Below are 27,481 nucleotides of genomic sequence, written 5' to 3'. Positions count from 1 at the left end.
CCAGCTTGTGTTTCTTCCAGTCCAGCGTTTCTCATGATGTACTTTGCATAGAAGTTAAATAAACAGGGTGACAATATACAGCCTTGACGAACTCCTTTTCCTGTTTGGAACCAGTCTGTTGTTCCAGTTCTAACTGTTGCTTCCTAACCTGCATACAAATTTCTCAAGAGGGAGATCAGGTGGTCTGGTATTCCCATCTCTTTCAGAATTTTCCACAGTTTATTGTGATCCACACAGTCAAAGGCTTTTAGTCAATAAAGCAGAAATAGATGCTTTTCTAGAACTTTCTTGCTTTTTCCATGATCCAGCGGATGTTGGCAATTTGATCTCTGGTTCCTCTGCCTTTTCTAAAACCAGCTTGAACATCAGGAAGTTCACAGTTCACATATTGCTGAAGCCTGGCTTGGAGAATTTTGAGCATTACTTACTAGCGTGTGAGATGAATGCAATTGTGTGGTAGTTTGAGTATTCTTTGGCATTGCCTTTCTTAGGGATTGGAATGAAAACTGACCTTTTCCAGTCCTGTGGCCACTGCTGAGTTTTCCAAATTTGCTGGCATATTGAGTGCAGCACTTTCACAGGATTTCAGGATTTGAAATAGCTCAACTGGAATTCCATGACCTCCACTAGCTTTGTTCTTAGTGATGCTTTCTAAGGCCCACTTGACTTAACATTCCAGGATGTCTGGGTCTTGTTATTTAAATAGGGAGAACTTTCACGTTGTCACAAAAAGTTATTTTTAGTTGATGGATCTTCATATACTATGAGCAACCATATGATATACAACTATTTGTGATAATTTAGCAAGAATCTTAACACTATTAAACGGATAATGTTAGCAATAACCTATAACATACAGTCCTAAGATGTGTGAATTTCAACATGTCTTGTAATCTATTCTAACACAGACCAAATATGGTGAGAAACTTGTGTGTGTGTGTATACATATATATATAAAATTGACAAAGTTTAATACTTATCTGACCAACAGCTCCTTGCTATTTAATTGCTTAGCATTAGGAAACTGGAAGGTGATGAGACTATTTAATGTCAAATATTAATTAGGATCAGATAAATACGGTTCCTTAGATCTCTGTGGTATCTAATCTATATAAACATCTTGCAGTGATAACTCATAAATGATTAAACAAAGGTCAGACGCATTAGTGGAATTTATATCATGTGCCCAAACTTAATTTTCCACTCAATTTACTTTTAAAAAATGTTGATGGGATAAAAACATGTCAATATGACTTAGACTTTAAATCAAATCTTCTTTCTTGTGTTGAAGCATAAAAAAAGCAACCTCATCACCATAAATGAAAGTAGTAGAACAGTTATTATAATTTACCAAAACACGCACACATGCAGGGTAAAGGATAATAATTAAAAGTCACAGAATTTTCTCCTCAAATCTACTCCAGAGTCCCATACACATGTCCCATACTGGCTTTCCTCACTACATCCACAGAAACTAAAAATGTAATTATTCTTCTAAAGGAAACAATAGACACTGCACTCTAAAGAACCATTCTCCTCGCAACACAGAATGAACTCTTTCATGTCTATAGAAGCTCACTTAGAAAATGGGGAAGTGGAATGGGGGATCCTTTGATCTACAGGCCAGCAACACTGTCGATCAATCTGCAGAAGCATTTGAGCTCCAGGAGCGGGTGACTGCTCTGAAGCACATTCTGAGGGCAGAGTGAGGCTACAGGTTACCTGCATAAATTGTTCTGATGTTTTAAAAAACTATACTTTCTGGTAAATGATGTAGAAAATGTGACTGAGTTGGCAGTGATTCAGACAATCAACTATGAGAAATTGATTCTCACTGAGCTAGGATAATGATCCTGACTGTGAAACGAATGCAAAGTGAATACACTGCACTACAGCAGAGAAAAAAAATCCAATTGTGTGAGATTTTAAGTGCCCTCCCTGGAATCCTGGTTAGATCAAGTTTGGGTAAAATCCAAGTGGACCGTGATATGCCTATCCTTCTAGGAGCATCGTATACATTTCCATACTAAATTTATTACCTGCTTTTTAAGGATATTAATGATTAACACAGTATTTCCGACTTTACTGATCAGTAAAGAAGTTCTGCTTCAGTCAAGTAGGAAGAGATCCAGATACAAGGCTCTCAGACACATAAACTATTAGATCATTATATGAAATGAGGACAGACAATGAAGCAGAAGACTTTCTGTGATGCAAAACAACTCATTCATCACACACAGAATTAAAAAAAATTAATTTAAATAAATTTATTCTATACTATATTAATTAGACGTTTTAAGCCCCCTTTCCCCAACTCGGCTATAAAATAAATATATGTTTAGTGTAGACCGGCTGGAAGATATGGACAAGCAGAGATGAAAATAAAAGGCCCCCACAATTTCACTTTTCAGAAGAGATTGCTCTTAATACATTATTTTAAAAGATACATGCATAAAGCAAAAAAAAAAAAAAAAAAAAAAAAAAAAAAAAAAAAGGACCATATCAAACACACTGGCTTTGGAATCAGCATTTTAAAAAATATTTACATGATAATTAAGAGATCTAACAGCTCTGTGTTGTTATCCACATCACTGAAACACAAGACTCAGATGTGGCCATAAGGAGTCTCAAGAAGAGCACTGGGAGTCAAGCCCCAGGTTCAAGTTTCCAGTCTTTGCTCAGTTTTTAAATCTGAGCAGGTGACTTCATCTTGTAAAATGAAAACACTATCACATCCCAGCTTTATTCACTCATGCCAGAAATAAATTGCAGGGACATACCAGGTGCCACTACCCCACGTCCCAGGTCAGGAGTAGAGGCTGAGCTTTGCTGAACCTGCCAGGTGGAGATACCCCACGGCCAAAGTCAGAAAAACCCCAGTAGGCACTGGAGTGACTGTGAGCAGATATCCCATGTCCAAGGACAAAGGAGAAGCCCCAGCAAGACTGTAGGAGGGGCAAATTTGCGTTTAGAATCAAACCCCATTCCCGCCAGAGAAGCTCAGAGGGCTCAAACAAACCTTGTGTGCACCAGGACCCAGGGACCCCACAGAGAATGAGATAGAACTGTGATTGAGCATCTCCTGTGGAGGTACGGGTTGGCAGTGGTCTGCCGCAGGGACGGGGCTCTTGGTGTGGGTATGGATTAAGTCCTCTTGGAGAAGGTCGCCATTAACCCCACTATAGAGCTTCCAGAACTTATATAGGACTGAGAGTCTTGGAGGACACAACAGAACCATGTGCACAAGAACCCAGGAGAAAGGAACAGTGACCCCACAGGAGACTTGCCTGTGGGTGTCCGGGAGTCTCCGGCAAAGGCATGGGTCAGTGGTGGCCTGCTGCAGGGTTGGGGGCACAAACTGTAGCAGTACATGCCTTGGATCTTTTGAGGGAGGTCACCATTATGTTCATTACCTCCACCAGAGTTTGGCCCCAGGTAAACAGCAGGGAAGGAAAACAGCTCCACCCATCAACAGAAAACGGGATTAAAGATTTATTGAGCATGGCCCCACCCATCAGAACAAGACCCAGTATCCCCCTCAGTCAGTGTATCCCATCAGAAAGCTTTCATAAGCCTCTTATCCTTCTCCATCCAAGGGCAGACACACTGAAAACCACCATCACAGAAAACTAAACAATCTAATCACATGCACCACAGCCTTGTGTAACTCAATGAAACTATGAGCCATGCCATGTAGGGCCATCCAAGACGGACGGGTCATGGTGGAGAGTTCTGACAAAATGTGGTCACTGGAGAAGGGAATGGCAAACCACTTCAGTATTCCTGGCTTGAGAACCACATGAACAGTATGAAAAGGCAAAAAGATAGGACACTGAAAGATGAAATCCCCAGGTTGGTAGGTGCCCAATATGCTACTGGAGATCAGTGGAGAAATAACTCCAGAAAGAAGGAAGAGAAAGAGCCAAAGCAAAAACAACACCCAGTTGTGGATGTGACTGGTGATGGAAGCAAAGTCCGATGCTGTAAAGAGCAATATTGCATAGGAACCTGGAACGCTAAGTTCACGAACCAAGGCAAATTGTTAAGTGATCAAACAGGAGATGGCAAGAGTGAATGTCGACATTTTAGGAATCAGTGAACTAAAATGGACTGGAATGGGTAAATTTAACTCAGACGACCATTATATCCACTACTGTGGGCAGGAATCCCTTAGAAGAAATGGAGCAGCCATCATAGTCAACAAGAGTCCAAAATGCAGTACTTGGATACAATCTCAAAAATGACAGAATGATCTCTGTTCGTCTCCAAGGCAAACTATTCAATATCACGGTAATCCAAGTCTATGCCCTGACCAGTAATGCTGAAGAAGCTGAAGTTGAACAGTTCTATGAAGACCTATAAGGCTTTCTAGAATTAACACCCAAAAAAGATGTCCTTTTCATTATGGTGGACTGGAATGCAAAAGCAGCAAGTCAAGAAACACCTGGGGCAACAGGTGAATTTGGCCTTGGAATACGGAATGAAGCAGGGCAAAGGCTAATAGAGTTTTGCGAAGAGAACGCATTGGTCATAGCAAACACCCTCTTCCAACAATACAACAGAAGACTTACACATGGACATCATCAGATGGCCAACACCAAAATCAGATTGATTATATTCTTTGTAGCCAAAGATGGAGAAGCTCTATACAGTCAGTAAAAACAACACTGGGAGCTGACTGTGGCTTAGATCATGAACTCCTTATTGCCAAATTTAGACTTAAATTTAAGAAAGTAGGGAAAACCACTAGAACATTCAAGTATGATCTAAATCAAATCCCTAACAATTATACAGTGGAAGTGAGAAACAGATTTAAGGGACTAGATCTGATAGACAGATTGACTGGTGAACTATGGATGGAGATTCATGACATTGTACAGGAGACGCGATGAAGACCATCCCCAAGAAGAAGAAATGCAAAAAAGCAAAATGGTTGTCTGAAGAGGCCTTACAAATAGCTGTGAAAAGAAAAGATGCCAAAAGTAAAGGAGAAAAGAAAAGATATACCCATTTGAATGCAGAGTTCCAAAGAATATCAAGGAGAGATAAGACAGCCCTCCTCAGTGATCAATGCAAAGAAATAGAGGAAAACAATAGAATGGGAAAGACTAGAGATCTCTTCAAGAAAAGTAGAGATACCAAGGGAACATTTCATGCAAAGATGGGCTCGATAGAGGACAGAAATGGTATGCACCTAAAAGAAGCTGACAATATTAAGAAGAGATGGCAAGAATACACAAAAGAACTATATAAAAATATCTTTATGACCCAGATAATCACGGTGGTGTGATCACTCGCCTAGAGTGAGATATCCTGGAATGTGAAGTCAAATGGGCCTTAGGAAGCATCACTATGAACAAAGCTAGTGGAGGTGATGGAATTCCAGTTGAGCCATTTCAAATACTGAAAGATGATGCTGCGAAAGTGCTGCAGTCAATAAGTCAGCAAATTTGGAAAACTCAGCAGTGGCCACAGGACTGGAAAAGGTCAGTTTTCATTCCAATCCCTAAGAAAGGCAATGCCAAAGAATGCTCAAACTACCACACAATTGCATTCATCTCACACGCTAGTAAAGTAATGCTCAAAATTCTTCAAGCCAGGCTTCAACAATACGTGAACCGTGAACTTCCAGATGTTCAAGCTGGTTTTAGAAAAGGCAGAGGAACCAGACATCAAATTGCCTACATCCACTGGATCATTGAAAAAGCAAGAGAGTTCCAATCTGTTTCTGCTTTACTGACTATGCCATAGCCTTTGTGTGGATCACAATAAACTGTGGAAAATTCTGAAAGAGATGGGAATACCAGACCACCTGACCTGCCTCCTGAGAAATCTGTATGCAGGTAGGAAGTAACAGTTAGAACTGGACATGGAACAACAGACTGGTTCCAAATAGGAAAAGGAGTACGTCAAGGCTGTATATTGTCACTCTGCTTATTTAACTTATGTAGATTGCATCATGAGAAATGTTGGACTGTATGAAGCACAAAGTGGAATCAAGATTGCCAAGAGAAATATCAGTAACCTCAGATATGCAGATGACACCATCCTTATGGCAGAAAGTGAAGAAGAACTAAAGAGCCTCTTGATGAAAGTGAAAGATGAGAGTGAAAATGTTGGCTTAAAACTCAACATTCAGAAAACTATGATCATGGCACCTTGTCCCATCACTTCATGGCAAATAGATGAGGAAACATTGGCTGACTTTATTTTTCTGGGCTCCAAAATCACTGCAGATGGGACTACAGCCATGCAATTAAAAGATGCTTACTCCTTGGAAGGAAAGCTATGACCAACCTAGACAGCATATTCAAAAGCAGAGACATTACTTTGCCAACAAAGGTCTGTCTAGTCAAAGCTATGGTTTTTCCAGTAGCCATGTATGGATATGAGAGTTGGACTATAAAAAAAGCTGAGTGCCGAAGAATTGATGCTTTTGAACTGTGGTGTTGGAGAAGACTCCAAAGGGTCCCTTGAACTGCAAGGAGATCCAACCAGTCAATCCCAAAGGAAGTCAGTCCTGAATACTCATTGGAAGGACTGATGCCGAAGCTGAAGTTTTGCCACCTGATGGGAAGAACTGACTCATTGGAAAAGACCCTGATAGTGGGAAAGACTGAAAGCAAAAGGGGATGACGGAGGATGAGATGGTTGGATGGCAAGACAGACTTGACTGACATGAGTGTGAGCAAGCTTCGGGAGTGGGTGATGGACAGGGAAGGCTGGCATGCTGAAGTCCATGGGGTCTCAAAGAATTGGACACAACCAAGCCACTGAACTGAACTGAAGAATGTTCTCATCACATTCCTATTTTTCTATCCAGGGAAGAAGCATACTAGAGAGGCTGGAAGCATAGCAATTTCTCTCTTGCCCATAGGTTAACACGGCCACTCTGTTTGCATGCAATAATCTTTCACATGTGTTGGTTTAGTTAGCTCCTACTTATGTTTTATTTCAGTGTAAAGGAGCTTCCCGTGAACCCCTTAAGGTATGTAGGAGCTACAGACCTGGGTCAGCACAGTCTACCACTGGGGCATTTATCACACTTGGTAATCACCATAATTGTCACAATTGTGACTGCTTCCATTTTTCAATACACCCTGGAAGATGACACAGTGTCTGGCTCATGTTATGCACCCAGTAAGTATGATTTCATTAAATGAATGCTCTCAAAACTTGAAATTTCCCTTTGTCAAGGAATATGTATGATATTCCTTGACAAAGGAATATATATGATAACATCCAGGTAGAAGGCAAGTTGAGCAATCAATAAGAAGTCAACTCCTTCACATTTTAACACAGATTAACTGAACCTAAGAATCTCCTTCAGGATACATGGGGCACTATAGGTATGGGTGCAAGTTTGAGGTTTTTAGAAAAGAAAAACTATATGTTTTTTATGAAAAAAGTGCTGCAAGGAGCTCTTATTTCCTAGAAATGCTAATGAAATATGAAAGAAAATACCCATGTGAAAAAGCTAGACTAGCCATTAGTTGTTTAGAAATAATCCAGTTTGGAATGTGCCAAGTTTTGAATGTGCTTTGACGCTGATTCTGGGTGGTTCTGCTATTGTTTGAATTTCCAAATGGCAAAGGGCTCTAAAATACAGCTTTTCTTGTTTTCCAATTAAGATTTATAGCCATTTTCTATAAATTTCAGCTATTATACATACACATTGTACATAAATTTGTTTTCTATATTTAATATATTTACATAAATGTATCTGTAGGTAAATATTTATACATACATTTATATTATGCTTATAAATACATACATATATTCACAAACATAAATACATTTATGTATTTACACATAACTAAGTCTATAAATAGCGAAGTGAAAGTCACTCAGTTGTGTCTGACTCTTTGCGACTCCATGGACTATATAGTCCATGGAATTCTCCAGGCCAGAATACTGGAGTGGGTAGCCTTTTCCTTCTCCAGGAGATCTCTCCAACCCAGAAATTCAACCCAGGTCTCCTGCACTGCAGGCAGATTCTTTACCAGCTGAGCCACAAAGGAAACCCACACCTACCACACTTTTATATATATGATCAGATCAGATCAGTCGCTCAGTCGTGTCCGACTCTTTGCGACCCCATGAACTGCAGCACGCCAGGCCTCCCTGTCCCTCACCAACTCCCAGTATGTATGTGTGTGTATATATATATATATATAATTTTTCTTAAATGAACATGCGTTGTTTTTACAATGAGAAATAAATGAAGCGATTTTCATTTTGGGGGGAAAACATATACCAGATCATTACTCTTGATACTAATCAAGATAATGGCTCAGAGCTCTATACTTCATTGCTTTGGTCATTGGGAGAAATGACAGGAGCAGAGAAATGATCAGAAAGGTACCTATCATCTTATCACACTCAGTTTCCTCAGGCCAGATATGGTCTCCTCTTTCTCAAAATTTTGTTATCAAAATTCACTCTGTTATTAGACAACTAGGTAGTATCTTCTAAGGGAAAAGGTTTAGCTCAGGTGGACAAGAATCGGATTTTAAGTCGAAGGTTGCTGCTCCTTCCTAGACAAGAGCCTGTCAGTTGCCTCCTGGGCTATGGGCAGGGGCTGGACTGGACTGGATGCCTGCTCTTCAGCTGCTTCATGTGAGTCTGTCTGGGGACTCCCAGGGTGGTCTCACTTCAGGCTTTTTGAGAAGGAGCCCAACGTGGAGCTTGCTTGGGCTCTCTGTTTCCAGGACAGTGCCTGCAGGCATTTGATAGGGAGGGGATCTCTAGGTGGGGAGAAGCCCCGAAAACAGCTGAGAGCATCACAGGGAAGCTGGACTGGCTGATGCCAGCCTCTACTCTGCACTCAGCCTCTGCTGCCAGGCTTCTTCCTCAGTCACGGTAATTATCTCCCGGGGCGCCTGACTGCTTCTCTCAGTTCTGGCTTCCAACAGGTCCACCTCTCTAGGTTATCAGCTACTCCTCTGAATCTACCTGTCAAAACCATTCAAGTTCGCTTCCCTCTCCATGGAACCCGGGCACATACTGTTTGAGGAAGAAATCTAGACAGCTTTCAAGTGTCCGAGAATATTCTATGATAGTTAAGAAGCTCCCTGCAGTTTGGAAGCTGGTTTGCCAGAAGCCACAAAGAACCTCTAAGATCCTCTGCACTCCAGCCAAGAAAAGTTCTACCTCTGGCTCAGTCAAGGCATCTCTTAGCTGAACAAAACACACCACAGAGTTAAAAAAAGAGACCTGGTATTAAGAGGCAGCAGGATAGAGAGGTAGCCACATAGATATATATATATACATTCACTGGATAAAGGGGAAAAAAATCAGTCCTAAACATATCTGAATATATTCAAAATAGCTTTTATAATTCTCTGCTTCACTTAGTAAGAAATCTTTCTGAATGTCACGACTTTCTTGTCGGTACAGTGGATACGAATCTGCCCGCCAACACTGGCGACATGAGTTCGACCCCCGGTCAGGGAAGATTCCACATGCAACGGACCAACTAAAGCCCCTGCACCATAACTACTGAAACCTCACTCTAGAGCCTGCAAGCCGCAACTACCGATTCTGGGCCTTACATCTGCTGAAGCTTGCGCGCCTACAGGCTGTGCCCCACAACAAGGGAAGCCACCGCAACTAGAAGCCCGAGCACTGCAGCTAGAGAGTGGTCCCCTCCGGCCGCAACTAGAGAAAGCCCACGCACAGCAACGAAGACCCAGTGCAACCAAAAATAAATAAATAAAGGAATCTTGATGTTAAACAAAATGAGTTACTTACATATTTCTCTCTCTGCTCTTTGAAAACCCTGAATTTAAAGAATCAGAGTTACCATACAGAAAACAGGAAACTAAGCCTTGTACTCAGCCTTTACTGCTTCATAAAATAGGAAGGTGACAAAGGTCAACTTAAAATAATTGCATAATATTTTGCCTAAAAGTTGAAAACATTTAAACGACATTTGTGTGATAACAAAAACTGTGGACTGATCTTAAATTGTTTTAATTAACATGCAATATTCTTTTTTTTTTTTTTGCTGGAAGATGCATTTTATAAAAAAGGAAATTTCAGAGTAAAGAACACAGAGAATGACTATGGGTCAAAAAAAGGAAAGGGGAACGGTCAACCCAGACACTAAGCCCACACGTATGAGTGCAAACAGAAGGAGAAATAGCCAGATGTTCTCATCTTGAGCTACTAAGGAACTTGCCCAATCCATTCAAGACTACCAAATAGAGTCAGCAGGGATAATTACAAGGCTGGCCTAGAGAATCTATGCAATTTTCATCTTACTCACAGGGGAATACTGCTGGCATATTGTTTTATTCTTAGATATATTTAACAATGATTATTTAATTGTCTATGGCCATACCACCCTGAACGAGCCCGATCTCGTCTAATTATTTAATTGTAATGTTATTCTGCAGCTACACCTTTATTTTTTCAATCCTAAAGTGATAATCTGCAGGTAAATAAATTCTGAGTTTTAGATTATTTAATGAACCCTATTCAGCCTCTCATGAAGCATGCTCTACTCATCCCATTTACCATAAGAAACATACATCTTAGCTAAACTTTTTAAAGATGTATAGATGATAGGAAATACCTGTCTACAATATACAATTAAGCAAGTCAACTCCCTCTAATCCTCTTGTGAGATTATCAAATACACCCAAATTTGTTTAATTTGTTTAATCTGTTTGGGCTCAAGTTACTACTACTAAGTCACTTCAGTCGTGTCCAATTCTGTGTGACCCCATAGACGGCAGCCCACCAGGCTTCCCCGTCCCTGGGATTCTCCAGGCAAGAACACTGGAGTGGGTTGCCATTTCCTTCTCCAATGCATGAAAGTGAAAAGTGAAAGTGAAGTTGCTCAGTCGTGTCCAACCCTCAGTGACCCCATGGACTGCAGCCTTCCAGGCTCCTCCGTCCATTGGATTTTCCAGGCAAGAGTACTGGAGTGGGGTGCCATACTGCCAACTAATGATCACTTGGATCTGTCCAAGTGATTGGATCTGTTCAATCTGTAGTGTAATTGTTCAAAGAGATTTCACAAAGTGATTTGATTCATGCACAATTAGGCAGAGTGTTATTAAAAATTATTTACTGAAAGAAAATTGAAAGCTGGCCAGTCTGAATGTTAGGGGTGACCAGGAAGTCCTCATGCTCTGATTAGATATCTGTGGCAGCCTCACACCTCAGCTCAGCACAGTCCCTACGTCCTGACTGGTGAAAATGCAAAGCTGGGCTCATTATCCAACTGCCTTGCCCTTCTTAGCTAAAACTAACAGAAGCGTGTTGAAAACCTTTTGCTAGAATATACGTGTTTAAAAAAATGAGCATGATACAATAGCATACAGTAAGAGGTGAAGATCTCCTGCCTCGAGCGGCCCTCCACAGTCCCATTCTTCAGGGGTAAACCGCTGCCAACAGGGTGGTGTATAACCTTCCAGGTTTCTCTTCTACGTCATATAAATATATAATATCTTACAAAAATGAGGCAACTCTATACACAGAGTTCTAGAACGTGCCTTTTCATTCTTAAGTTGGAAATGAGAAATGAATAGTCTAAGATAAGGAGCGATGATTCAGAGGAAAGCATCATATGTTAAAAGAATTTTCAGATTCCAGATGTAAAGAGATGACCAAATGAGTCAAAAATCAGTCATTATTCAATACAGATTTAAATTTTCTTTCTGAGTTACCTATTTCTCCTAGGTTAAGAGAAGCAAAATTACTAAACCCAACTATGTCCAAAAATAAATGCCAAACACCAAACCACACAATACACAACCTTATATTATGGTTCCTTTGTTTTCCATAAGTAGTATCTTCTAGTCTATATATTTGTTGGAAATACTATTTAGACAGGATATTCTATTTGAGGAAGCAGAATCAGTTTGGCATTCAGAGGTTCCCTCCTTCTGAGGTGTTCAGTCAGGTGTCCAGTAGTGACTCCTGTGTGGTCTAATGCAATCTTGTTTTGCCAATGCAACCCCTTAACTAAAACTTTAAAGTTCTCTGGGTTTAAGAACACTTGAAAATATATCAATACACAATTTCCAGTTTCAAGCTGTTCTTAAAATATGGTGAAAAGAAACATCTGAATATATGTATTTTTAAATCCAGGAAATCATTTCAATAGTGATCACTTCTAAGAAATAAGCAATGGAAGTCCATTCATTTCTGATGATCTCATTGCTTAAGGTGATAAGGTCTAACAACTCAGAGGGAAGATTTTAATCTCGTGATCATTGTGGGCTACATGTTCATGATATATATTAAAAAAAAGACCAAATGACTTAGTTTTTCTTTCTTCATTGAATTGTCTTTGTATAGACATTGTTAAGAGAAAATTTATCATTAATAGAAAGAAGGACATTCATTTTCTGAAATCCTTACATGAAATGAAGTTACTAAGGAAAGAACTGGATTTTAGTGCCAATGTTCTCAGATTTACTACTCGCTCTTTCATTGCAGAGTGATAAACTTTGCTCACCTTCTCGTAATAACTTTAAAAATGGGACTGTTCACTGTATTTACCAACCCTGCCATTTCTCAGCATAATTATAGGATATATCCTGAATAGAAAAGTTGTTTATAGTCTATGCTAAAAAAAACACAACTGAAAGAGTAATCTCTTCTCCTCCTCTTCCACTGTTTCTCTATCCATCTGACAGCCAGCATGGATTTTTATTGTTTCTCCACATATTGCAGTTGTATAATATTTCTGAAACAACCTTAGCTTAAGTGATTCTATTTAAATCATGTTTGATGTACCATGTGACATTTTTAAACAGCTTATGGTAAAGCAATGAGCTCTCTTACAGGCAGATGTTATGATGCTCTTAGTAACTTTTATGAATAGAATTCTATATATACATTCAAGGGCAAGTCTTTTCTTCCAAGATTGAAGACAGTCTAACAGCTCAATAAGATAAGCTATTATGAACAAAACTAGGACTAAGTGTGGTCAAAATCAATTTACTTCAGCTGTTCATCAATTAAATTTAAGACTCTTAAAACTAATTTATCCTGAAATTTTATAGTTATCACACATAGTTTTTCATTTTCCAGGTGGGATAATAAGTATAGAAATTGAAAATACTACCAAGCATTATTATATTAAAAATAAAAAGAGATAATATATTTAACATTGAATAATCCATATTTAAAATTTTTGACTTGGGTATAATTTGCTTGGGAGAGAAGTGTTCATTTGGATAAAGGCTTTTTTTAATTTGTTTTCTTTTTGACATTCTATGAATTCAGACGAAATACTCAATCTGCACTCAGCTTGAGCTAAGCAGCTGTAAAATGTCCTCATCTGAAACTGTAAGCAGGACCTGGAATCAAATCCAGAGAAACTAAGACAGAAATTTATTAAAAAAGAATATAACACACCCTTTTACTGAAAACAAAAGTGAAACTAAGTTAAATAAATGGATTGTCCTTTTTTTTTAATACCAGTTACTCAGGTCTACCATTCTTATTCAATTAACCATTACGCAGGCAGTATTTATTTACCATTCGTCCTCCCAAAACCCTAACCTAAACCCTGTTACTGGGGGTAATTTAAGAAATTAAGTAATTGACTGCTTTGATCTCCTTGTTGACCAAGAGACTCTCAAGAGTCTTCCTCAGCACCACAATCTGAAAGCATCAATTCCAGTTAATCCAAAAGGAAATCAACCCTGAATATTCACTGGAAGGACTGATGCTGAAGCTGAAGCTCCAATACTTTGGCCAGTGATGTGATGAGCCAATTCACTGGAAAAGACCCTGATGCTGGGAAAGATTGAGGGCAGGAGGAGAAGGGGTTGACAGAGGATGAGATGGTTCGATGGTATCATTGACTCAATGGACACAAGTTTAAGCAAATTCACGGAGATAGTGAAGGACAGGGAAGCCTGGTGTGCTTCAGTGCATGGGCTGCAATGAGTCAGACACTTTAATTTCTTGTTGCTAGTTTCTGAACAACAAATTAAATAATTAGAAAAAAAGCAAATTAAAAATCGGATTTTACTTTTTGTCAATCAAGTTGACCAGATTTTTAAAACAAGTGTGAGTAAAAATGTGAGGAAATGGATAAAAATGTGGGGAAAAACAATTTTCTAAAATTTGACCATTATATCAATATTAAAAACACTTGGCAATTTGATCCAACAACTCTCTCTTTGTTGAAGTCTATTTTTTCTGAAAAAACAATTGCTCAAGGAAATAGAATTCGAGGATGTTCATTACCTTGGATATATAATAGCAAAACATAAACAAAACTTTACAAAATAATAAATTTAAATAATTAAAAATGGCACAGAGTTATGGAGAATCATTGTTATGTATTTCTCAAGATTAAAAAATTAATAATAAAAAGAATGTCCTTATATATAGGTCATAATTATAAATGGGTAAATTAAAGGCAAGTCTTTCTATATAATGTCATATAGAACTACCACACACCCATCTGCACAGAAGTCACAAGCTAGACATGCCTTAATTTGTTCAATTTTTCCTGCTTTAATATATATCTTGATTATTCTATGTTCTAATTTAACTCATTCCATCCAAAAGGTGATATAAATAGCTAATAAAAATTAAAATCCTGACTTCAAGAGTAATCAAACAGAACAAATTAAAATTAAAATGTCATTTTTTAAGCATATCAGATTAGTGAAGATTTTCAAAATGACAGTCTTTAAATCCTGGTTTATTCAGTGGGGTGGTCACTTACTTATACATAAGCACATACATGCTCTCTAGAGGCCAGCTAGGTCATGTGTATCTAGAATTCTGAAAGCATTTATTTTTTTCTATTCAGTAATGGTATATCAAGGATTCTTTAATAAAAATGATAAAAATATAAACCATTTCTATTCATCTATTTATCACTGTTTATAACAGCCTGAATATCCAAATATTAAAAATGAAACATTTATCCTATAGACTGTTAGGCAGACACTAAGTACCAGGATCAATAGGGATTATCACTAAAATAAGGCAATGCTCAAAAATAATTACTAGAATAAATTGGATGCAAAACTCTAGGTAAGACGCATATACACATAATATAATATAAACATAATATAATAAAAACTGTCCTGAAAAGAATACACCAAATTTTCTAGTGGATATACCTGGAGGGAGTAAACAGTGCTTTTATATTCTTCTTTGTATTTGAATGAATTTTTTTTTAAATTTCTACTTTTAAAGTAAGAATTAAAAAAAGAAAATGCATGCCTCACTACAAAATTCATGGCGCTGCTCTCTTTCATCTATAAAACAGATTGGCTAGATTCATGTTAAAGGTCTTTTAATTTGATTCCAATTTATTAACCCAATCTTCTCTCTAATGAGTACCCAATTCTACCATTGAACTGTATCTCAGATGGTTATCAGGCATGTTATGTTCCCTCTAGAGTCCACCCAAGCTCATCCAATCAGGCCTAGAGCTTCTCGTCTTTCCTAAGGTTTTTGATCATCATTTCTGATGGAACTATTTTAAGCCAACATCAGCTATTAATGATGCTCTAACTCATGTCCAGTAATCACACAAAATCACATTTAACCCTGATTCCAATTAACTCAGCACGCTAATTCAGAAGGAAACTCCTTTTGAAGGCAAGACTACCATCATTATTTGTTAATATTAATCATAACAACAACTGTGATCATAACAAGTATAGCTGATAAAGTTTATTGAGAATTTTCTATTTACAAGGAGGCACTGTGTCAACTCCATTTAATGTTCAGAAAACTCTTCCATTTCACAGATGAGAAAACTGAGACTCAGTTAGGGTACATACTTTTCCCAAGGAGATGTAGCTAGTGTGGATCTGAGATTCAAATCTAGCTCTGTCTGAGATCAATATACTCTATTCTGCCAATTTGTTAATGGAAATTCACTAGAAATCATTTTGCATATGATATATTTTTAGTGATTAACTGCATTCCCATATAGCTAAGTTAAAATGATGTGTGGAGCTACAAAATTTTCTTTTACATATAAGAGCAGATACAAAAAACAATGATAATTTTCATTGAATTTCATTATATTCTAATATATTTACCTGTATAGGACCAGCCAATCTCTTCAACAAGTTTTCTCTGTTGTCTGTAGTATCCATAAATCCAATCTACAACCAAGAAAAAAAACCAATTGATCAATGTGTAGAAAAATGTATATGTACAAATTCTAAAAAACATAAGAAGCCCAAAGCACCATTCATACAATAACGGTCCTCGATTATTCTTTTCTATGTCACCTTCACAATTTCAACTGCCACCACTATAGACTCCACCATCCCTGTTCTGGAAATTAGTGTAACTTTTAGCAGGGCACATGTTAAAACTGCTGAAGTTCAGGCAGAGACAAAGAAGGTATTCTGTGAAAAGCATGAGCAACCTAGAGGATTTCATCTCATAGAGTGACTAGGGTCAGAAAGGACAGCCTATTCTATCTTTAGATTTTTCCTACCATTCCGTCGATGGAATACGCGAAATCCTACTAACTAGAGAATCCCAGGGACAGCAGAGCCTGGTGGGCTGCCGTCTATGGGATTGAACAGAGTTGGACATGACTGAAGCGACTTAGCAGCAGCAGCAGCAGCAAGATAGAATGGTCGGAGAAGGTAATGGCAACCCACTCCAGTACTCTTGCTTGGGAAATCCCATGGACGGAGGAGCCTGGTAGGCTACAGTCCATGGGGTCACGAAGAGTTGGACAGGACTGAGCAACTTCACTTTCACTTTTCACTTTTATGCACTGGAGGAGGAAATGGCAACCCACTCCAGTATGCTTGCCTGGAGAATCCCAGGGACTGGAGCCTGGTGGGCCGCCATCTATGGGGTCACACAGAGTCGAACACGACTGACGTGACTTAGCAGCAGCAGTGATACTTTTCAAGTTACAACTCAAGTTGTATCTGTAAATGCTTCTAGGAGATCCAGAGGTTACCATGTTTTCAAAATTTACTTCTAAGGCACAACAAAATTAATAGTCTTGAAGAAATGGAAATTTCAGTGTGTGTGTGTGTGTGCGCGCGTGTTGGCTGGGACAAAGCTTGTGTTAGACAGTGTAAGTGAATTTGTCTCTTAGAGGAACAGTGATGCCTGAGGGCGATAATCCAGTGGGAAGCTTGGGGCATCATAAAATAGTGGACTTTTCATGACCTAGAGAGAGAAGCTCTAGTTCTTGAACACGGGGCAAGGGCTACAGAAAGGAAAATGGATGGAAGCCAAAGGCTCACTCTATATAGTTCAGAATTTTGCCTGGAGTCATGCCTGTACCCAAGAAACGGGGACGTTATGATCCATTCTCCTCTTCGTGCTATTGTCCCTTTATTCCAGCCTGTCTTAACACTACTATGCCATTTCAGCTACATTGTGAGCAAAATACATCTTTGTGAGCTAAGTTTGGAAGCTGATCAGTGTTGACAAAACTGTTTCTGTAGAAAAGGCTACAGGAATTTCCTGGTTGCCTGGTGGTTAGAATTCCGGGCTTTCACTGCCATGGTGAGTTCAGTCCCTGGTTGGGGAACTGAGATCCTGTAAGTCACATGGCATGACCAAAAAAAAGAAAAGGCTGCAAATAACTAGTTTACAAATGAACATGTGGAACATTACATATTCATAAATTGGGGTTCTGTCCATATGGTTTTCATTTGAATACAAGGATTTATTTATACCATACTGCAGATATGCATACATATTATATATATTTCTCATCAGTTTTGAAGAGAGACTCTTATTTCCTCTTATTCTCTTTACACAGATTTTTTTTTCTTTTTTGACAGTTCCCAATTTAAGGGAGGCAAATATCTCAAGCACGTTTCAGAAATTATTTTTCTTCGATTCCATGTTATACACAATCTGATTAGCAGAACACACCAATAAGAACACATCAATACATACTAAAATTTTACAAAAACTTAAAAGCAGGCTATCTTACAGAAATACACATTCTGAATCCATAGATTATTGAAAACCAAAACCTACCTTGGAGAAAGCAAAAAAAATTGTTTTAAAAATTTCTCTACCCATAAATATTCTATTGACCATGTAGCACATTTCAACAAACATTTGTTTTGATAACGGTTTTATTGAAATATGATTTACACACCTTACAATTCACCCAGGAAAGTGTACAACTTAATGGCACTTACTATACTCAGAGTTATACAATCATCACTACAGAAAATTTTAAAGCATCTTTATTATCCCCCAAAAGAAACCTCATACCTTTAGCTGCCACCCCCAACCCCACCTCAACCTCCATTAATTTATAGATTTGGATATTCCAGATATTTCTAAATACATAATCATGTAATACATGGCTTTTTATGGCTGGCTTCTTTAACTTAGCAAATTAATGTTTTCAAGGTTTATCCATGTTGTAGAATATATGAGTCCTTCATTCCTTTTTTTAAACTTTTTATTTTGTATTGGAGTATAGTTGATTAACAATGTTGTGACAGTTTCAGGTGAATATCACCTGGAGAAGGAAATGGCAATCCACTCCAGTATTCTTGCGTGGAGAATTCCATGAACAGAAGAGCCTGGTGGGTGACAGTCCATGGAGTCGCAAAGAGTTGGACACGATTGAGTGACTAACACTTTCTCTTTTCATTCATGTATCTGGGTTTCTCTGGTGGCTCAGCTGATAAAGAAATCTAATTGCCAATGCAGAAGATACAAGAGACATGGGTTCGATCCCTGGGTCAGAAAGATCCCCTGGAGTAGGAAATGGCAACGCACTCCAGTATTTCTTGCCTGGAAAACTCCAAGGACAGAGGAGCCTGGCAGGCCCCAGTCCATGGGGCGCAAAAAGTCAGACATGAGTGAACACATATGCAGGCACATACACGTATCCATTCTCCCCAAACTTCCCTCCCATCCAGGCTGCCATATAACACTGAGGACAGGTGCATGTGCTGTACAGTAGGCCATTATTGGTTATCCACTTTAAATACTGCAGTGTAATACTTCATTCCTTTTTATTGTCTAATAGTATTCCATTGTTCGGTGTCCAAGACGGCCTTAAAGCTCCCCTCAGCTTGACTAAACTTTGGACAGGCTACATCCTAGCTCTATGTTTCTGACCTCCTATTTCTTCCAGCATTTCATTTATACATTCTTTCTTTGTTACTTTGAGAAGTACATTTTTTTAATAGCCCATATGCCGTTCTACAACTAGGACTGTACTTATCAAAACTAAGGAAAACATCTCTCTGAAAAGCAACTATCAAAGGAAATAAGCACCCTTATCTCCCACCTTCTGTGGGAGGGTAGCAGCCTAACTTCCATTGAGGTGTCTTGCTCCAAGTTGTAAAAACTACCTCTGCCATAATGATATAGGCTTATTTTTCTTTTGGGTGGAGCCAACTAGCAAATGCAGATGGCCGATGACTTTCTCCAATGTCCTGAATTACATTTACACTGGGATCAACCTAGCTCTCAAAACACCTTACCTTTTCAGCCTCATCAGAGTTGAGTTTAGATTCGGGTCTGCCTTCTCGCCCTACTGCAATTGCCTTGAATACAGTTTTCTTTGCCTGTTTCATTTTGTATGCCGCAATTTTTGTTTTGATGTTGGCTGTGCCACTTTCTATTTATCCATTCATCAACTGTTGGATACTTGTGTTGTATCCTCTTTGGGGCTATTGTGAAAAATACTGCTTTGAATGTTCATGCATATATTTGCTTTTCTATTTAAAAATTAAACATTAGGCTCATAACACATTTTTTAGAATTGTCCATAAAAGGGTAGTCATTTAAGGTTAAATTCTGGGGACAAGTGTTTTTTCATGATCAAGGAATACACACAACTAGATGTGAGGACCTCAAAGGTCATTTGATTCAGAATTTAACAGCCTACAAAAATTCCTATTTTAGAGATAAGACAAATCTTTTCAATGGAAATTTAAGTGGTTTGTACAGGCAAAAAGTGAAAAAAATGGAAACAATAATCCATGGCTCCTGCCTCCTACTCACTAAGTCTTCCCCAATATCAAGGGTTCCTAACAATCTGGAGTTACTGGTTATTCTCTTAAGTTCTCTGCCTGAGTAGGAACCTCTTCAAGAGAAACAAAACAAAACAAAAAAAATTTACTGGGGTTGAATTTCCCAGTAGGAATTATTTGGGCAAATAAAGAGAATTGACCATATATCTGACCTGACCTGGCCATCACTTGGAATTTTCCTCTGAAACTTTGCCCTGCCCATAGGGAAAAGATTTATTCTCATCATTTATGTTTTGAATAAAAATATTTTTTTAAATGTAAAGACATTTTTGACATATAAATGCATTTTGGTGATTTTAGAAGACCAAAGGCCATGTAGAACCTATAATTAACAAGTATTCCATGGAAAAAAAAAAAAAAACAGTAAGCTCTTGTTTTAATGATTCAGGCTGAAGGACGGCAGCAAAATATCAGCAGATTTTAGCTTTCCTTGGAGGGCTTTACTGCTACACAATCAGCATTTGTCCTTGGTTTTTAATTACTTATGTTAAGAAAGCTTTTTTTAATACAAGATTCCCAGGTGTTGGTAGCTCTCTTCAGTTCCTTTATGTATTGTTCCCTTAATTGTTACTTCAAACAATCCGTTACACATTCATATGCTAATTACATGGTCCTTGGGCGTGAGAGAGTACCCCACTTTTAAAATTCTACTTAGAGGTCTGATAGATGAGATGTGATAGCTCCAATGAACAAGAAAAAAAGAATCTAGGTTCACTTTTTTTTGTTGCATTGTATACGTTGAAAACCAGTAAATCCTATATAAAGTAGAGTCTATCAAAGTGCTTACATATTTTAAAATCAATTAAAATAATGAAATATAGAATTGCTTTTTGTTTCTGTGGGTTTTAGCTTCTTTAGCTTGTATATTTTGTTTCTTTCTGTTTAAAAGTATTTGCTCCGTCTGCTTTGGTGTGAGTGTTTTGTAGGGATAAAACTAAGAAATAAATTTCAAGAATGATTGGTACACATGATGCAGAGTAAGAACATAAACATTAGTAAACCTTTTTAAAAGGTAACTAAACTTTGTCCTGAAAAATTATTCTTCATGAAGGGGCTACCAAAATTGAGAGAAATTTGGTTTATACTATTTTGCTGCTGCTGCTACTGCTAAGTCGCTTCAGTCGTGTCTGACTCTGTGTGACCCCATAGACGGCAGCCCACCAGGCTCCCCCATCCCTGGGATTCTCCAGGCTTTTAGGTAACTTTAAATGTCACTGCTTCAATCTATTCAAGCTTATACTTATTGTGAGCATTTACATATTTTGCAAACATTTATATGCCACATATTCCTTTACTTTTCTTTAGATCCACATAATGGAAATCAAAGTTTTGATAACAACTAGAAGGAAGATGTATATAAATTCAGCATTTTTTGCTTATTTTTTTAAACAAAGAAAAACTCAAGGTGCTCATTTTGTATTAAAATATCACTACAAAAAAATAAAATATCACTACAAGTATTTTGAACTATATAAATCCCTCTGATTTTGCCCTGAATGGCTAAAGAAAGTCTCTGCTTTATGCTGATCAACAATTCATCACCTGCATTCTACGATATAATCTAGCAGCCATGCTCTGACAACACACACACACACACACACACACACACACACACACACAATGCTATTAAGAGGCTAAATGTATGACAGAAGAAATAGAGTGGTCCACAGAAAAAGACTTCCCAGGTGGTGCTAATGGTAAAGAACCCCCCTGCCAATGCAGGGGACGTTAGAGACCCGGGTTCGATCCCTGGGTTGAGAAGGTCTCCTGGAGGAGGGCATGGCAACCCACTCCAGTATTCTCCCCTGGAGATTCCCATGGAAGGGGAAGCCTGGCAGGCTACAGTCCATATGGTCTCAAAGAGTTGAACATGACTGAAGCGACTTAGTAACACATAAGCAGAAAAAGAAACTTCAGGTAGAAAACAGCCACAGATAAAAATCTGAAGACTGGGATTCTGAAACTGGATTTCTCAAAGTAGACTTTTCCAAGGTAAATGATAATTGTAAAATATCACTAAGGAACTTCAGAGGAGGGGGAAAAGGAAGTCAGTTGATGGGAGAAATCTGGAAAGGTAGAAAAGAAGGAATAGAATTTAGAGATGAATCTTTAAAGCTTTTGAGTATAGACTTTGATGAGGAAAGACTTGGGACAGGGACCAAAATGGATCATATAGAGGAAGGGCATTGGGCACCAAGAAGTGGCAAACCAGGGATTTGGGCAGCCAGCTGGGCTATCCTATGTGGGGGTGGGGGTGGGGGCTGTATAGGTCCCTAGGGACTTATTTTTGGTGACACTCACCATGATACAAAAGTCGCATCAATTTTCACTTTTTTATTTCATCCTATACTCTCCTCTTATCTAGAATTCCTTTCAAAACAGGAAAGACATACTGGAAAGTGTTCAATATATTTTGTATATTGAGTATACTTTAAATAAAAATATTAAACAAGCACAAAAATGAACAAATATTTCTAACTGAAGTGAAAGAGGTAGAGGGCAGTAGAAGAAAACAGGTCAGTGGCTACTGACCACTTGAAGAAGAACCTGGAAAAGCCCGTAAACAGACTAGGATTATCAGAGTGATTGACAGATACGAATAAGGCTGACGTACCAATGATAATAAAGATTGATGGTTATGGTAGTCATAACCATCAATTACTCAAAACAAAAGAAGAGCAGTCCCCTCTCAGAGAAGAAAAAATGTAAAATCAGAAATGAGTTCCTTTAAGGAGAAAATCAGCTGTGAACACATCATCTGGCTACAGAAGTCTTTTATTCCTTTAGATATTCTACTGTCAATACCTTTGTTTGTAAAGGAAGCTGAGTTTATGACTCAAGTGATCTAAACCAAAACCTTGATGAGTCAACCAAGGCAAACTTTCCAAGCAAAATTAAATCTGCTATATCGTGAGTACACCACAGAGTCTATAAAATCATAATACCATACATGGCAGGCTTGACCCGGATATTTTCCTGTCATTCAATGTTGACTATTAGTTTGCTTTTGAATTGTGTTAGCACATTTTTTTAGGGCTTCCCTGTGGCTCAGCTAGTAAAGAATCTATCTGTAATGCAGGAGACCTGGGTTTGATCCTGGGTTGGGAAGATCCCCTGAAGAAGGGGAAAGGCTACCCACTCCAGTATTCTGACCTGGAGAATTCCATGGACTGTATAGTCCATGGGATCTCAAAGAGTCTGACACAACTGAATGACTTTCACATACTCCATTTTTACCTATCTGGAATATATACTTGTATCCAGTATATATGCAAAGACATTTGTGAAACATAATTTAATTAATTATGGAAATTCAGGTAACTTGTTTAGTGCATATTTATAGTTCAAACATGGCACTTACTGTTAATTACTACAGATGTAACTTTAAAAAATACACATATATTCAGTTCAGTTCAGTTGCTCAAGTCGTGTCCGACTTTGCAACTCTATGAACTGCAGCACGCCAGGCCTCCCTGTACATCACCAACTCCTGGAGTCCACCCAAACCCATGTCCATCGAGTCGATGATGCCATCCAACCATCTCATCCTCTGTCGTCCCCTTCTCCTCCTGCCCTCAATCTTTCAAAACATCAGGATCTTTTCCAGTGAGTCAACTCTTCGCATCAGGTGGCCAAAGTATTGGAGTTTCAGCTTCAACATCAGTCCTTCCAATGAACACCCAGGACTGAACTCCTTTAGGATGGACTGGTTGGATCTCCTTGCAGTCCAAGGGACTCTCAAGAGTCTTCTCTAACACCACAGTTCAACAGCATCAATTCTTTGGTGCTCAGCTTTCTTCACAGTCCAACTCTCACATCCATACATGACCACTGGAAAAACCATAGCCTTGACTAGATTGACCTTTGTTGACAAAGTAATGTCTCTGCTTTTGAATATGCTATCTAGGTTGGTCATAACTTTCCTTCCAAGGAATAAGTGTCTTTTAATTTCATTGCTGCAATAACCTCCTCCAAACCACCTATCTTCCAATTCCGACTGTTTTCCAGGGTTAGAAAAAAGAATACCATTAGTTTTCTCCCCTTTGCAGAGGTTTAAAAATATAAGTACTTTTTTATCCATTCATCTGCTGATGGACATCTAGGTTGCTTCCATGTCCTGGCTACTATAAACAGTACTGTGATGAACACTGGGGTACACGCATCTCCTTCAATTCTGGTTTCCTCAGTGTATATGCCCAACAGTGGGATTGCTGGGTCATATGGCAGTTCTATTTCCAGTTTTTTAAGGAATCTCCACACTGTTCTCCATAGTGGCTGTACTAGTTTGCATTCCCACCAACAGTATAAGAGGGTTCCCTTTTCTCCACACCCTCTCCAGCATTTATTGCTTGTAGACTTTTGGATCGCAGCCATTCTGACTGGCGTAAAATGGTACCTCATTGTGGTTTTGATTTGCATTTCTCTGATAATGAGTGATGTTGAGCATCTTTTCATGTGTTTGTTAGCCATCTGTATGTCTACTTTGGAGAAATGTCTATTTAGTTCTTTGGCCCATTTTTTGATTGGGTCGTTTATTTTTCTAGAATTGAGCTGTAGGAGTTGCTTTTATATTTTTGAGATTAGTGGTTTGTCAGTTGTTTCATTTGCTATTGTTTTCTCCCATTCTAAAGGCTGTCTTTTCACCTTGCTTATAGTTTCTTTTGTTGTGCAGAAGCTTTTAATTTTAATTAGATTCCATTTGTTTATTTTTGCTTTTATTTCCAATATTCTGGGAGGTGGGTCATAGAGGATCCTGCTGTGATGTATGTCGGAGAGTGTTTTGCCTATGTTCTGTACGCCCGTGGCAGATTCATGTTGATGTATGGCAAAACCAATACAATATTGTAATTAGCCTCTGAGAAGAAGGGGACAAGAGAGGATGAGATGGCTGGATGGCATCACTGACTCGATGGATGTGAGTCTGAATGAACTCCGGAAGCTGGTGATGGACAGGGAGGCCTGGTGTGCTGCGATTCACAGGGTCGCAAAGAGTCGGACACGACTGAGCAACTGAACTGAACTGAAGCGAAAATAAATAAATTTAAGTACTTTTTACCATTTTAAAACTTAAACTGCAGCTTATCTCTAAATAGAAGGGCACACGAATCCATATTATTAAAGATAAGAATTCTGGAAAAATATGTTATTAGAGTACAGATGACTTCTTTATTTAATGATAAGGTTAAAGAGATGAAAAAGCAGATCCCTGAGGCACTGGTAAATTGTAAAAAGAGATGGAAAGATTGAACTTAATGGACAATGTGAAAAACAGAGGGAGCCATTTCCTCCATATGTTTGTTTTGGTAGTCAGATGTCCAATTAAATACAAATTTTTCACAGGACTAGGGAAGGGTTTGGAGGTGAGCAATTATATCTTAGTGCTCCTTAGACACTGAGGACTGTGTATACCTTCCAGAGAGGGTTTGTATGTTGGCAATATGTCTACCAAACCTATTCAATGAAAACTCAAAATATTCATAGGCTTGTCTTGGAAAGTCACCAGGATATTTTCTTATACTTACATATGTTTTACCTAATGTGATTTATCTATATTCATAAAGTTGAAGCATTTTCTGTTGAAAACATGTTAATAATTTTATCTTGATCATATAGTAATACCTATTTCAGATAAATTTTAAAAATAAAGTTAAGCAAAACTAATTTAAAAGATCACCTGTAATCCCATCTCCACCATAAACTAGTATTTACAATCTTGTACATTATATATGTTTTTTAAATGTTATGCTATGCAATATAATAACTTTACATTAACTGAATTACATTGTTTCATTATTTAGTTACTTGCTTTTTCTACATAATAATCATTCATGTCTCAAGTTAATAAATATGGTTTTATAGCACCATAATAGTTCACTTGAAGCATTCACTATTTTTTTGATATTAAAATAAAAGGCTGATTTAGATTTGGAAAATTTATTCCTTAGGATTAAATAACATGAGTGATAAAATTTTCCATTAAGCTAGTTTGAACTTAAAGCTTTTGAGTATAGATTTTGATGAGGAAAGACTTGGGGAGAGGGACTGAAATATTTCAGATAGAGTAAGGGTGTTGAGCAGGAAATTAAGTGCCACTTTTCATGGATGGAGGAGCCTGGTAGGCTACAGTCCACGGGGTCGCAAAGAGTCGGACACGACTGAGCGACTTCACTTTCACTTTCTTTCTTTCTTTTTTTTTCCTATCAGTCTTCTAGAACACCAATAAAACACTAAAATGGAACAAGCTCATTATTATTGTACAGTACTAAAATAATTATAGTTATTTTGTTTTACCTCCATAACTAACAGTGAATTTATTCTAGTATAAGAGAAAAACTCAGTTGTTGATGAAACAGTGATAACAAGAACAGAGATAGAAATAACATGTGTATTAGTCCTGGGTGTTCATTGGAAGGACTGATGTTGAAGCTGAAACTCCAATACTTTGGCACCTCATGCGAAGAGCTGACTCATTTGACAAGACCCTGATGCTGGGAGAGATTGAGGGCAGGAGGAGAAGGGGACGATGAGGATGAGATGGTTGGGTGGCATCACTGACTAGATGGACATGGGTTTGAGTGGATTTCAGGAGTTGGCGATGGACAGGGAGGCCTGGTGTGCTGTGGTTCATAGGTCACAAAGAGTCGGACACGACTGAGCGACTGAACTGAACTGAACTGAAAGATAACTATTGTGCTTAGTTGCTCAGTTGTGTCCGACTCTTTGTGACCCCCATGGACTGTAGCCCGCCAGGCTCCTCTGTCCGTGGGGATTCTCTGGGTAAGAATTCTGGAGTGAGTTGCCATTTCCTACTCCAAAAAATAATATTAATATTAAAAGTATGCAAAAATCTGTATGCAAATGTATATGAAAAATGAATTAATCACGTTACAAAATATGTTATTATATTTGTGTTCAGTTCAGTTCAGTTCAGTCGCTCAGTCATGTCCGACTCTTTGCAACTCCATGAATTGCAGCACGCCAGGCCTCCCTGTCCATCACCAACTCCCGGAGTTCACTCAGACTCACGTCCATCGGGTCAGTGATGCCATCCAGCCATTTCATCCTCTGTTGTCCCCTTCTCTTCCTGCCCTCAATCCCTCGCAACATCAGGGTCTTTTCCAATGAGTCAACTCTTCGAATGAAGTGGCCAAAGTACTGGAGTTTCAGCTTCAGCATCATTCCTTCCAAAGAAATCCCAGGGCTGATCTCCTTCACAATGGACTGGTTGGATCTCTCTGCAGTCCAAGGGACTCTCAAGAGTCTTCTCTAATACCACAGTTCAAAAGCATCAATTCTTCGGCACTCAGCCTTCTTCACAGTCCAACTCTCACATCCATACATGACCACTGGAAAAACCATAGCCTTGACTAGACGGACCTTTGTTGGCAAAGTAATGTCTCTGCTTTTCAATATGCTATCTATGTTGGTCATAACTTTCCTTCCAAGGAGTAAGCGTCTTTTAATTTCATGGCTGCAGTCACCATCTGCAG

At 38.5% G+C, this 27,481-nt stretch overlaps 1 protein-coding gene across 3 annotated transcripts in view; it reads right to left on the bottom strand.

Moving 5' to 3' along the window:
- PTPRZ1 (protein tyrosine phosphatase, receptor-type, Z polypeptide 1) overlaps positions 1-27,481 on the bottom strand; it is a 212,740-nt gene that overhangs the window by 125,882 nt on the left and 59,377 nt on the right. For all 3 annotated transcript variants that reach the window (XM_010838070.1, XM_010838071.1, XM_010838072.1), the window contains exon 2: positions 16,041-16,106. In XM_010838070.1, coding sequence (XP_010836372.1) covers positions 16,041-16,106 — 66 coding nt within the window. The remainder of the gene's footprint in view (positions 1-16,040; positions 16,107-27,481) is intronic.

This window comes from Bison bison, unplaced genomic scaffold, assembly GCF_000754665.1.
Source record: "Bison bison bison isolate TAMUID 2011002044 unplaced genomic scaffold, Bison_UMD1.0 scf7180017864089, whole genome shotgun sequence".
In the NCBI taxonomy this organism is placed as follows: Eukaryota; Metazoa; Chordata; class Mammalia; order Artiodactyla; family Bovidae; genus Bison; species Bison bison.
This window is presented reverse-complemented; position numbering and strand designations above follow the sequence as displayed.